This window comes from Sturnus vulgaris, chromosome 32 (genome assembly GCF_052056855.1).
Source record: "Sturnus vulgaris isolate bStuVul1 chromosome 32, bStuVul1.hap1, whole genome shotgun sequence".
Lineage (NCBI taxonomy): Eukaryota > Metazoa > Chordata > Aves > Passeriformes > Sturnidae > Sturnus > Sturnus vulgaris.
The window spans coordinates 1,427,437-1,441,324 of NC_142274.1; the positions used below are offsets into that span (position 1 = coordinate 1,427,437).

Below are 13,888 nucleotides of genomic sequence, written 5' to 3' on the forward strand. Positions count from 1 at the left end.
CTGACCGGGACCCTCCTCGGTCCGAGCTGAGCAGGCAGAGCTGAACAAACAAAATCCATTTCTCCCAGTTTAATCCCAAAGCTGCGTTTTTTGTCCAATGAGAGGGACAAGGGTCCTGTGCCCCCTGGCACTGGGGGAGGGAATGGGGAGCCCCTGGGCGTACTGGGAGCACTGGGAGCACTGGAACGGGATCTCTGGGCTGCCCCACATGGGACCCCCCAGTCGTGGCCACCTCTCGGTCAGGGTGGGCACCCATGGGAGCCTGGGGGAGGACACACGGGGGATGCCCTCAGGCAGGGACTCCAGTGCCCCCAGTGCCCCCAGTGTCACAGCACGTTCTCATAGATGTTTCTGGGGTCCCGGCAGCTCTGTGTGGGCCACCTGGGGGATATGGTGGGGGAAACCGTGAGAGAGACTCCAGGGTTGGGGACCTGGGTGGGAGTGACACCCGTGGGTGACGTGTCCCTGTCCCCTCTGTACTCACCCCCTGCCCTCTCAGTGCCCACGACTTGGGGGTCCATCACCGCCCCCTCCTCCGGGAAGGGCAAGGGCTCCTGGGGGGGAGGCCAGCAGGGATAAGGGGGGGGGGGGGGGGCGGGGGGTCTGTGGAGCTGCAGAGTTTCTTGCAGTGAGGGTAAAATGTGGGGTCAAACATGCAGCCCCTCACTCACCTTTCCTGCTGCTTCCTGAAGGCTGGAAAGGAAAGGGGGGAGGGGTGGCTGTGGGGGCCTCAGGGCCCTTGAACATCCCTGGGACCCCTGACTGCCCCCTGAGCCCCCAAACTCCCCAGAAACCCCTGACAGAACCCGCAACATCCCTGCACGACCCTCCAGGACCTCCCCAAATCTCCCAGGACACCCAGTTGATGTCTATGGGGGCTCAGCTTCATGCAAATGGAAAGCTGTTGGTGCCAGTCTGTCATGCCCCCACTCTGGGGGGTTTCATCCCAATCCCTGGGACCCCCATGTCCCCCCATTATTACCCACCCCGGCGGTACCACCAGCGACAGCCCCCGATGACAGCCAGGAGCAGGAGCAGGTACAGGAGGGCCCTGCCGACATTCACAGCCACTGCCGGGGACAGAGGGGGACATACCGAGGTCACCCTGAACCCTGGGGGTCCTGAACACCCCGGTGACCCCGTGTGACCCCCACCTGTGAGCCCGGGTGAGCGAAGGGTCACCTCCAGGATCAGCTCTGGGCTGAGTGCCCGGAACACGCGGTGCCCGTCCTGTCCCAGCTGGTTGGTGGCCACGCACTGGTAGGTGCCTGAATGTCCCACATCGACGGCCCCAAGATCCAGGAGGGGACCCCGGGCCACCTCGTGCCCGTCGTGCAGCCAGATGAAGGTGACAGGGGCTGAGCCCACCTGCACCGAGCAGTGCAGGGTCACGGGGTCACCTGCATGCACCTGGAGTGCCGGGGGACCAGGGGTGATGGTGGCATTGGCCACGGGCACTGTGGGGACACAGACAGGACTGAGGTCGGGGGCAGGTTCTGGCACCTGGTGAGGGGGGATGAGGGAGTCTGCATGGTGACTCCTGGATACAGAGGGTCTCCTTCACCCAGGACGGTGACCCCATGGTGCTGGGGGTCATCATGAGGTGTGATGGATGAGGGGTGAGGGATGAGGATGAGATGAGGGTGAGGTGAAGGTGGGATGAGGGATGCCATGTCCAAGGGTGGGGATGGCTGTCACCTGGTGGGGGGCACAGAATGGCGTGGGTGGGATGTGATGGGTGCCAGGTGGCACAGCCAACAGGGGCATCACCCCAATGCCAAGGGTCTCAGTGCCCTGGGAGGGTCACGCTCAGTAGGGTGAATGTGACAGGATGTGCAGTAGGGAATGTGACAGCTGGGCTTAGGGATGCAGGGCTTGGATGTCCTGGGTGGGGATCCCTGGAGCCAGAGGGTCCCTGTTCACTGGTCTGTGACACCCAGGGCTGGGCACTGTGAGCTGGGCTGGGGCTGGTGTGGGGGGGATGAGGCGGAATTGGGGATGTGTGGAATTGGGGATGCTGTGGGTGGGATCACCCCCAGCCCAAGGGTTCCACTCACCCACGACAGTGACGTTCAGAGTGGGGCTCTCAGCCACGCTGTCCCTGTTGCTGGCCCGGCACTTGTAGTGGCCGCTGTCATTGTCCCCAACGTGCCTCAGCTCCAGGCGGGGACCGGTGCCCACTGGTGTCTGTGAGCCCTCCCGGAGCCAGGAGAAGGACAGGGGACCTGTCCCCATGGCCACTGCGCAGCTCAGCACCAGGTGGTCCCCCAGTGCCACCTGTCCCCCGGGGGGCTGCACCGACAGGGACACACCAGAGAGCGAGACCCCTGTGGGGAGGACACAGGAGGGACTGGGGACATGGGAGGAGTGGGGGACACCAGGGAGCAGTGAGGGACTCAGAGGGGGTGAGGATCAGAGAGGGCTGGGGGGATCCCAGTGAGGAAGAAGGGGGCACAAAGACAGAGTGAGGCTTGGAAAGGGGAGGAAGGGGCCCCAGGGAAGGATGGGAGATTCAGTGAGGGGACACATGGAGAGGGTTGAAGGGAACCACAGGGAACGTTTTGGGGACCCAGACAGGGATGGAGGGACCTGTGGACAACTGAAGAGCCTCAGAGAGGGAGAGAGGCACCCAGGGATGGGTGAGGGGACCTGGGAGGGATGCAGGCACAAGGAAAGGCAATGGGGGGACCCAGGGAGAGAGCTGGGAAGGAGGGGGGCACGCAGAGGATTGAGCAGGGATGGGAGATCTGGGAGGGCGGTGGGGGCTCCCCGTGCCCATCCCCGCACTCACTGCGCACCGTGACGCCGAGCCGGGCGCTGCTCTTCCGCACGGCCCCCCCTTCGGACCGCACCTCGCAGCTGTAATTCCCCGAGTGGGAGACCCCCACGGCGGGCACCAGGAGCTGCGGGGAGCCCTGCGGGCCCTGCAGCATCTCCCCTTCCCGGTAAAAGCTGTACAGGAGGGGGGCTCGGGGCCGCAGGGGGCTGGGGGTGCTGAGGCAGCTGAGATTGAGGGGGGACCCCTCGGTGAGCTCGGGGGGACCCTCCAGCACCGGCACCGGGAAGAGCTCTGGGAAGGAGATGGGGGTGGCGACTGTGACTCTGAGTCCACTGAGAAGTGGCTTTGGGGGTGTCAGGATATCGGAGTTCCAGCCGTGGGAGTGCTCACCGTGCACTGTCACTGTCACCGGTGCTGACAGTGACATTCCTGAGGCCACCAAGCCCCCGCAGCGGTAGCGGCCGCTGTTGTGCAGCTTCAGGGGGGACAGGGACAGCTCGGCGCCCCTGAGGGACCCCCCTAGGTCCTCCTTGTCCTTGTAAAATCGCACCCTGGTGACAGGGTTGTCCTGCCAGCCCCGGCAGCGCAGTGTCACCGTGTCCCCCTCCAGCAGCGCCCGTGCTGGCACCTGCAGCACCAGCGGGTCTGTGGGACAGGAGGGTCCCGTGTCACTGAGGAGCCCGAGACAGCTCCAAAGTGGGTGCCCACGGCACCGGGGACATCTGGCTGGAGTGTCCACTGCGCAGGAGGGTCCCAGGGACACCAGGAGCAGCCCCGTGGCACAGCTGTCACCACGGGAGTCCCACCACACCGGGATGCACTGGGATGCACTGGGATGTCCCTGTGTGCAGGGGACAGGCTCTCGCCAGACAAGGGCTGTGAGGCCACCCACGGAGTGGAGCCCACCCAGAGCTATCAGGGACCCACCCTGAGCATTTCAGATCCCCCCTCACCATTTGACACCATCACGCGGGGGCTGAGCCCACTGCCGGGTCTCTGACACTGGTAGGTGCCACTCTCGGTGACAGGGAAGCGGTCACGTCCCTCCTGCCCCCAGCGCCGCCCGTCCTTGTACCAGGTGGTGGCACGGGCGGTCCCCGAGCCCTGGCAGGTCAGTGTCACCCGGTCCCACAGCACCGCCGGCCTCCAGGGGGGCTCCACCAGGAGCTGGGGGGTCTGAGCACCTGCGGGGGACAGGGGACACCAGCCTGCCAGGGCCACCAAGGGGCTGGGGACAGTGGGGTGGGGGCATGGCATCCCCTGAGGACTCACCAGCGAGGCTGAGGGTCTGGGCTGGAAGGGAGAAAGGACAGGGCAAGGTGGAATTGGCTCCGCGGGGGCAGGGTGTGAGGCTGTCCCCGAGCTGTTCCCGTGGGGACACGGCTTCTTGTGGCAAAATGCCCGGGCACGGTCCCCAACAGGTCTGGAGAGGCTCCCAGGGGACAGCTCTGTGTCACACGTCCGGGTGGCACGGACGCCTCGGGGACAGGGACACCACGGCCAGCCCGTGCTGGCACAGCTCACCCCCGCCAGCCCCACGGCCACATCCCCGTGGTGCTTCTCCCCTTGTCCCTGTCCCCACAGCTGCCCCAGCCCCGTGGAGCCAAACCTGACATCCCTGTCCCCTGAAACTCTGTCTGTCCCCCATCCCTGTCTCCACATCCCTCTCCCAAATCCCAGTTCCCTTTTTCCTGTTCCCAGGGCCGCCCCAAAACCCCGGTCACACTGAGGAGCCACTGGCTCTGTCCCCCACTGGCTGTGCTGGCCTTGGGGACCTCAGGGGACCCCGCAGCCCCCCTGTGCCCCCTCCCCACCCCTCTCTGCCTCACCAGGGCCCGTCCCCAGGGTCATCAGGCCCGTGCCCGGGGCACTCACCCCACAGGAGCAGAGCCACCTTCCCGGCCATCCCGCTGTCCCCGGCCATGGGCACTGGCTGTCACTCACTGCTGTGGCTGTCCCCTGTCCCCTGGCTGGCGGCTCTTCGGATGAAGGGACAGGAAGCGAGGTCAGCTCTCGTCCCCATGTGTAGGTGGCCCACGGTGGGGGCAGGGTGGGACAGGATGGGGGCAGGGTGGGGACCTTGTAGGACATGGGGGTGATGGTGGGACATGGTGGGGACAGGATGTTGCCAGAATTTGGAGGCTGAGGCAGTGCAGGGAGCCAAGGATGGGTGTCCAGGGGATTGGAGTTCCAGGGATGGGAATGGGGGTCCCAAGGCTTGGGTGGATTCAAACTCAGGCATGAGAATCCCAGATCAACGTGGCCTCCAGGGATTTGTGATCATGGGATGGACCCCAGGGATTGTGGTGTCAGGGGAATGGGAGTCCTGGGGGAATCATGGTCCCCAAAAGAAGAGGGGTCCCAGGGGCTGGAACTAGCACGATGAGGGTCCTTGGGAATGGAGATCCTGGGGAATGGCAGTCATGGAGTCATGGGATGGGGGTCCCAGGGAAGAGGGGACAGAAGGAATGGTTGTCCCATGGTTGGGTTCCCAGGGGAATGGGGGTGCCAGGGATGGGCAGTGCCTGGGTAGGCCCCATGGGTCACCACTCCTAGCCTGGGTGCCTCAGATTTTGGGGTGACCCAGGGCCCAACGTTGCCCCCCTGGAGTGATCATTTCCTGGGCAGGCATCACATGGGGGTCCTGAGCAGCTCTGCTTCTGTGCCCTTCCCTCCCCTTGACTTTTTCCTCTCTTTATTTCTCTGGTTTCCTTATTTTTTTCACTTTTGTGCCATGCCCCACCCCTTCCAGTTCCTGGCTCAGAAATCCTGGGGAGCAGCTGGGCAGAGAATGGGTTGGGGGGGAATCCAGGGAGGGAGAAAAGGGGGTGAGGGGTCTCCAGGTAGGGGTGGGGAGGCTGTGGGGGATGGGGGTGTCCAGCTGTGCCCCCCAACACTTTCACTTTCTCTCTCCTGCAGCAGAAGGAAGAGGCTGTTTGTGCTGAGAGTCACACAGGGGGGAGTTCTGTCCTGGGGGGGCACATCCAGGGGGTCCTGTCCTGAGGGGATCCTGTTCTGGGGGTGACACGTTCTCGGCAGGTTTTGTTCCAGTGGTGACACATCCCAGCAGGGGAGATCCTGTCCTGGGGGATGGCGGTTCTGGGCAGGGTCCCTGGACACATTTCCTGAAGAAGTCCCTGTCCAGGGTAGGGCACGGGGGGCCCTGCCAGCCCCCTCTGTGCTCAGTGGGGCACTGTGACCTCTGTGACCTCTGGGGTGCCCCAATTTGGGGTGTGACCCGGCCACTCTACACCCCCTCATTGGCTGCCCCTGCCCATCTGGGAGCCCTCCATCCCCATTTGGGAACCCTCACAGGTGCAGCACCTCGGCCCCATCCCACAGCCCACCAAGATCATTCTGTGGGGGAAAAAGCCCAGCAGGGCTGAGTGGGCAGGGAAGGACATGGGCTGGTGTCAGTCAGGGAGGGCACAGACACCCCAGAAACACCCAAAGCCCACCCCATTACCCAAAACCCCTGCAGGGTCTCAGTGCTGGCAACCAGGAGATGGATGAGACCCTGCACATGGAACACTTGTGAAGCTCTTGGGGAGATTCCTCCTCCCTCTCCTGCTCCCCAAAATCCCCTGCATGACGTTTCTGTCCTGAGGAATTGGGACACTTTGGGTTTATTGGGTTTGGGAGAAATCCTGTTCCAGACTTCTCCATTCTCGCTTGACCCCTGCAGGATCTGAGCCAGCAAGAGCAGCTCAGGAATGGAGCTCCAGGCAGGAAGGAGCTCCCAAACTGCTCCTCCTTGAAGCCAGTGGCCATCCAAGTGTGGGGCCCAGCCATGGCCCAGCCCCACTGCACAGGGATGGGCATTGGCCAGCCCTGCTCTGGCCAGCCCCAGCTGGCAGCCAGGACCTGAGGCTCCCCCTGCCCCCTTGGCTTTCATTCTTGCAGCTTTTGAGCTGCTGCAAAGGTGAGAATTCTGTGGGGGAAAAGGCGTGGCTGTGGTTTGCTCAGCCCTGCAAGAAGCACAAAACCCGGTGTGAGCCCCAGCAGTGGCTCTGCGAGGGCCTTTGATGGTTTTCAGAGCAGGGCTGGCTGGAAACTCCCCCTGCGGGGGCAGCTGCGAGAGAACCAGTCCGGAAATGCAGCAATTGATCATTTGGTCCCTGTGCCCAAGGCACTGAGAGAGCCCCCAAACTGCTGCAAATCCCACAAGGATCTGCTCAGCCTGACCGGGACCCTCCTCGGTCCGAGCTGAGCAGGCAGAGCTGAACAAACAAAATCCATTTCTCCCAGTTTAATCCCAAAGCTGCGTTTTTTGTCCAATGAGAGGGACAAGGGTCCTGTGCCCCCTGGCACTGGGGGAGGGAATGGGGAGTTCCTGGGCGTACTGGGAGCACTGGGAGCACTGTAACAGGAGCTCTGGGCTGCCCCACATGGGACCCCCCACTCGTGGACACCTCCCTCGTAGATGTCACCGCGGTCCTGCTGTCATCCTTGGGGTCCCAGCACCTCTGTGTGGGTCACCTGGGGGATGTGCTGGGCGGGGACCTGAGAGAGACTCCAGAGTTGGAGACCTGGGTGGGGGTGACACCCATGGGTGACGTGCCCTTGTTCCCCCCCATACTCACCCCCTGCCCACTCAGTGCCCACGACATGGGGGTCCATCACCGCCCCCTCCTCCAGGGGGTCCTATGGGGATAAGTGGGGTTCTGGGTGGTGTCTGGGGCAGGGGGGAAAAGGGGAGTCCCGGCCAGAGCCTCCCACTCACCTGTCCTGGGGCTTCCTGGCAGCTTCAAGGAAAAGGGAGGGAGTGACCATGGGGACCCCGGGACTCCTGACCCTTCCTGGGACCTTGGCAGCTCCAACCACCCATGGGATACAAAAATTCCCACTAGACCCCCGATCCCCACTGCAGCCCTGATTGCCCCCAGACATTCCAATCACCCCTGAATCCCCCAGAACTTCTGCACCACCGCAGTGCCTCCATTGCCCCCCTTGCCCCCGACCCTCTGAGCAACAAAACTCGAAGCCTGGCAGGTAGGGGCACCCCTCAAACTCCCCCAGGATCCCAAAAAAATCCCCCAACATCCCTGCATGACCCTCCAAGAGCTCCCCAAACCTTCCAGGAGCTCCCAGTGCCACACCAATATTCCTCAAAGCCCATCCATGGATGCCCCTGGAGCCCAACCAAGACCCTCCAAATTCTCCCCACTGCTCTCAGTACCCCCAGCCGAGGTCACTGCGGGCTCAGTTTCCCCCAGCCCAGGGGCCCTGGGTGCTGCCCAATCTCTGCCCCCGCTATGGGGGTTTCCCATCACTCCAGTGCCTCCCACTTCCCCGAGGGTCACAACTTTTGTTGTAGATGGTCACAGATGTCACTGGGTTCCCACCGTTGCCCATGTGGCCCCGCAGCTCCACGTAGGTCGCCTGAGGATCCTCCACCATGGGGGCTCCGTGGGAATAAGGGGATGTGTGGAAGAGGATGGAAGGTCCTGGAGGTTTGGGGAAAACACAAATCATGGTCAGAGCCTGCACTCACCTTTCCTGTTGTTTCCTGGCATCTGCAAAGGAAAACTGGAGAGGTGACTTTGATTCCCCATCCACCTTCGGGAATCCTGAACCGCCACCAGACCCTCAATTCCCTCCAGGTCACCCCACTATCCCCGATGCCCCCTAGAAACCCTGAACGACCCCAGTTCCCCAACACACTGAGCCCCCAGATCGCCAGGCTTGGCAGGGAGGGGCACCCTCTGAATTCCCCAAAAAGCCCTGATAGGATCCCCAACGTCCCTGCACCTTCAGCACCTCCCTGTAGGCGTGGAAAGGGGTTTTAACCCTTTAAGTGCAGCGGAAATAAGATGCACAGCTACATGGACGTCTTTCATGATAGAAAGAGACAAGTTTATTCAGAAACACACTTGGTTTTATAGCATGACTCACAACTCCAGAGTAGAGAAAAGGTGATTGGTTCAGAGAGAAGACACCCCATTCCCAGGGCCCGGTCACACACCACAACAGGTGTTCTATCTTGTTATTAATTCCTTTTTATTTTGTCCAAATCATCACCCTGGGAGAAATTCTCCCTAGTTTTGAGCTGGACCAGCTCATCGGCTGGGAACAGAGCTGAAAAGCTCCAGCCTGGAATATTTTTCAGGCCGTAACTTTCTTACTTTGTCAATACATGTCCCACAGGTCCCCCTTCCAAAATATATTAAAAAAGGAAGAGAGAAGTGTTTGTGCTCCCCAGCAGGGCCAGGAAAAACAAACACAACCCAAAGACCTGATGATATTTGAGTGCCAAGGGTTTGGTGTCTTTTCTCTGCCTAAATCCCATCACCAAGTGAAGTACAACAGTGGACAATTTACCACTAAGTGATTATACTAATACAATTGTGAAAACTGCGACTATTTCACCCAAACACATATCAACAGCTCAATGAACAGATGAATGTCCATTCCCCACATGTAGAGGGATCATCCCATTGGTGTTTGGTTTGTTGTGCAGCATGGAAACTGAACAGTGATCACATTCTGCTTCTGCTGGTCAAGGACAGAGTGAGCATTTCTTGCAGGTTACAGCAAGGATCCAAACGTGTCTCATCCAAAGCCTGTAATGAGGCAAAGGTGATTCACAAGAACTGGATTATTTTGATCTCTTTTTTCTCTTTTTCCAATTTCTCTGTTCTGCCTTAGAGACAGCAACAGAATTTTGCTGTTCTGTGTTTGAGACAGCAACAGCCATAGGAAAATCCTGTGCTTCTCCCATTTGACTGTCATCCATACAATCTGTCAGGAATTCTCCTGCAGAAATTGACTCAAGCACAGAAACATCTGCCTGAGGATTCCCGTTCCCCATGCCCAGCCCATGAATGGACCGAGACCCAGCTCCTCCCCCTTTCGAAACGAGAACAGGGCTGTTGATGCCGTCAGCACAGGGCTGGAGCGATGCGGCACGGTGGATCGGTGGGAGGAGTCCTTCTGAGACCGGACAGACAGACAGGTCTCTTCTGGCTGATGAGATCGGTGCTGGGGTCAGTAAATCCGAGGAAAAAATAATCTCTTCTTGGCGAATGAATGATGAGACTGAGGGGGAAAGAGAATACGGCCTCTCCTCTGCCGGAGCAGAGAAAGGTGGCCAAGACCCAGGCCCCACAGAGGAGTTAGGATCTGACACCAGGGAGAAGGGAGGAGCCGGCACCATCCCCGGGCTGGGGAAGGGTGCCCGCCTCCCCCTCTCAGCAGCAAGCGGGTCGGGATCCGACATCATCGTGAAAGGTCGGGCCAGCACCACCCCTCTCTCTGAGAGCGAGGGTGTCAGCCCGGCAGGGCAGGGGGGAGTTGTCACCGCCCCTTAGGCTGGGGTGGGCGGCCGCATCTCCCCCCCAGCATCGAGCGGCCCGGCTCCGGAGGGCAGCGCAGCCCCCGCAGGCCGTGTCAGCTCCGGGCGGGCGGCGGTGGGCGCCTCAGCCGCTATGGTGACCAGAGCGCTCCCCGCCCCCGACCCGGCTGTGACAATTGATAAAAGATTCGTGTTAATCACAAAAGCATTGGGGTTTGTATAAACCAGAATACTAAGCTCTGAAGTGAAGCATGGGCACTAGATAAAGAAAATTATATGATTAAATAATTCTGTTTAAAATCACCTTGTTATGTTATATTATGCTGTATTATGTTATATTATGTTATGTTTTTCAAATAAGTTGTATCGGCTACCAGCTTGCAAAAATGGACTTCCCAAAAAGCCCTTTCTGCCTTTGTCTAATCAATACTGCCTATCCCAAAAACCAGACTCCCAGAACTTCTCTGGTGGTCATCTACAAGGACCGGATGGCTATCTGTGACTGATTATCACCCAAAGGCTTTGTGAATTTGTGTACAATGAGAAACCACAGTTTAAGAAGAAGCTGCAAACCAAGGTTGGGTGGAGTGTATAGTGGGCGGTGACCCCTCACGTTCCCCAGCGCGCTGCTTGCTCTTTCTATATCAAATAAAGCAATCTAAATTTTGCTGAATATCGAGACTTTTGTCTCTCATTTTTAACAATTTGGTGCCCAAACCCGGGATGTCCTTGGAGCCCTGAGAGGCACTGTGATTTCGGGCAGGCGCCCCACTGCTGTGGACCCGGTTCGTCAGTGATTCTCGGGACCCATCGACGTCCCGCACCACATAGACTGAGCAAGGAAAATCTCCCCGGAAGACCGCGGCAAAATCACTTGTAATTCTCGTGCACGAAGACCCAGACAGGATCATCAGACTGTGAGTATCTGTCTGGTTTGGTGGGGATGACTGTGTGCTTGCCTGAATGAGATGTGGCCTTTGCTGCGAAGCGAGAGCGGAGTCCTTCTATCCGCGTTTCCAGCATCCTGCAAGGGACCTGGCCGGTGAGCGGATGAAGTGAGTGAGCACAAAGGGAGAGACTGCTTTTCTTGTCCTAGTCCAGGCAGAGGCTAGGTCCTTCCCATCCTAGTCCAGGTAGAGGTGGGACCTGGGGAGGGGGGAAGGGGGCAACACACCAGTCACGGAGGGAGAAGGGAAAAGCTGCTTTTCCCATCCCAGCCCAGGTAGAGGCGGGTTCCAGTCCATCCTGACCCAAGGAGAGGCAGGGGTTTGGGCGGAACACATCGGGGAGTACAAACACCTCAAGACAGTCCCTTGAGGTAAAAATGGGACAAAGAGAGAGTAAGATTCTGAGTCCCAGGGACCCATGGAGAGGTTCAAGTTCATTTGGTCCCCAGGAGATAGGGAAAATAAAGACAAGACAAGTAGTTGCCAGAAATACCACCAGGCAGCCCTTTGGGAGTAATATTAAGATGTTGGGACACAGGGGCTGTATACAGAGGAAAAAGTAAAGAAAAATTGATTCAATATTGCATGGTGGAATGGACCAAAGAAATGATCCGTAAAGATAACCTATACTGGCCCATGTTCGGATCATTTGAAGGTTGGATTTGTCGGGCATTAAACAGATATGTGGCTTGTAAAGAACCATTTAACAGAGAAAAATGTGATTATGCTGCCCTGTGGGCAAAACAGTCCAAGCCATCCTTGATATATACTTTAGAAGAAAAAGTGGATGAAGATTAAAAAGGTTACCTGGGAACTCCTCGATAATCTCCCACCTCCGTATAATACAGAAAATACAGAAGACCCCCCCATGCACCCACTTCTCCTCCTGGTACTCCCATAGCTCTAAGAGCTCCCTCCAGTCAAAGGAATACCTGGAAAGACAGTATCACCAGAGAGGAGGGAGATAACAACACAAAGGCTCCCCTTTACCCCCTGAGGGAAGCACCATTAGCAGGACAACAGGCTGAATTAATTGGATTTGGAAATGTTCCCTTGAACACAGGGAAAGTGAGGAACTTTAAAAAAAGAATTGGGAAAACTATTAGAAGATCCTATAGGGGTATTGGAGAGACTAGATCAATTCCTCAGACCAAGAATGTATACTTGGATGGAATTACAATCTATATTAAGTATCCTATTCACCACGGAAGAACAGGAAATGATCAGACAGGCTGGAATGAGGGTATGGGACCGGGAGCATCAGATTGGACCTAGGGGAGACCAGAAATGGCCATTAAATAATCCTAACTGGGATAATCAGAATGATGTCCATCGCCAGAATATGATGGACTTAAGATGGATGCTCGTTAAAGGTATCTGAGAATCAGTTCCTAAAGGACAAAATATTAATAAAGCCTTTAGTGAACAACAAAAAAAGGACAAATCCCTGACTGACTGGTTGGAGCGACTGAGGAAAGATCTCCAAATGTACTCTGGGATAGACCCTGACACACAAGTGGGTCAGGCACTCCTCAAAACCCAATTTGTTGCTCGATCATGGGGAGATATTAGAAAGAAATTAGAAAAGTTAGATGATTGGCAAGATCAGGGGTTACAAGAATTGCTAAAAAAAGCACAAAAAGTTTATGTAAGGAGGGATGAAAAGAAGCAGAAAGCAAAATCAAAAATCTTTATAGCTGCAGTTCATGAAACACAGAAAGAAACCCAGTAGAAAGGGGGAGGGAAACCACAAAAAATCCCACCAAAACAAGGAAATGAAGCAGGAAATCATTCACCAAGGCAAACCTGCTTTTATTGTAACAAGAAAGGTCATATAAAGAAAAATTGTAAAGAATGGATACGGGATGAAAAAATGTTCCAGGAAGATGAATAGGGGTGTCAGGGGCTGTATGTATTAGGGACCATACCATCCAAAGAGCCCTTGATAAAATAAAGGATCGGTCCCCAGAGAGAGGAGGTGGAAGTTTTAGTAGATACAGGAACCAAAAAAATCCACAATTAAACACCTACCAAAAGGGAGTAAAACTAGTAGAGAAACGGCCCTCGTGGCTGGAGCAAAAGGTGAACCATTTCAGGTCCCTATTATTAAAAACGTGCAAATTGAGACCCAAACCAAAATTGAATGAAAAGATCTGCTGTTACTGCCAGAGGCAGAAAATAATTTATTGGGGAGGGATTTAATAATAGCATTGGATTTGAAAATTGAAGTATCCCAAGGGCAGCTTAAAATTTTTGCTTTAACTCAAAAGGACAAGGAGCAAATATGTCCTGAGGTGTGGTACACCCCTGGAGAAATAGGAAAGTTAAAAATGAAACCTATCAAAGCGAAAATCACTGATCCCAGTTTACCTATCCGAGTTCGTCAATATCCAATATCACTAAAAGGGAGACGGGGCCTTAAGCCTCTCATAGAAAACCTTTTGCAACAAAGGGCTTTAGAACCATGTATGTCCCCACATAATACTCCTATTCTGCCTGTCAAAAAGACAGGGAATTACAGATTGGTACAGGATTTGAGAGTTATAAATCAGCAAACTGTTACCAAATTTCCCGTAGTAGCAAACCCTTACACTCTCTTAAAAGAGTTGTCCCCTGACTACACTTGGTATAGTGTAATAGATCTAAAAGATGCTGGGCATGCCCATTAGAGGAAAGTAGCAGAGATTGCTTTGCCTTTGAATGGGAAGATCCTGATAAGGGCAGGAAACAACAACTGCATTGGACAGTATTGCCTCAAGGCTTTACAGAATCCCCTAATTTCTTTCCACAAGCCCTAGAAGAATTAATGCAGTCTTTTGAGTCACCAGAAGGGGTGAAATGGTTACAATATGTAGATGATCTATTAAT

At 56.6% G+C, this 13,888-nt stretch overlaps 1 protein-coding gene across 1 annotated transcript; it reads right to left on the reverse strand.

Annotated features, from left to right (window-relative positions):
- Positions 1–326: 326 nt before the first annotated feature.
- Positions 327–8,179, reverse strand: LOC148220693 (Fc receptor-like A). The gene is made up of 9 exons (XM_088154849.1): positions 8,114–8,179; positions 7,363–7,423; positions 4,052–4,072; positions 3,781–3,963; positions 3,170–3,424; positions 2,792–3,070; positions 1,401–1,457; positions 983–1,070; positions 327–381 (listed from the first exon to the last, which is right to left on the reverse strand). The coding sequence occupies exons 1-9, from the start codon at positions 8,177–8,179 to the stop codon at positions 327–329; spliced, it is 1,065 nt and encodes a 354-aa protein (XP_088010975.1).
- Positions 8,180–13,888: the final 5,709 nt, after the last annotated feature.

Bases quoted from the DNA above. Each gene is read 5' to 3' on its own strand.
- LOC148220693 (XM_088154849.1), bottom strand. From the start codon at position 8,179: ATGGTGGAGGATCCTCAGGCGACCTACGTGGAGCTGCGGGGCCACATG. The intron at 1,458-2,791 runs GTGAGTGCGGGG...GTGTCCCCACAG, and splicing joins GCTCGGCGTCACGGTGCGCA to TGCCCGTGGCCAATGCCACC. The intron at 382-982 runs GTAATAATGGGG...CATATCCCCCAG, and splicing joins TGGTGGTACCGCCGGGGTGG to GTGGCCCACACAGAGCTGCC.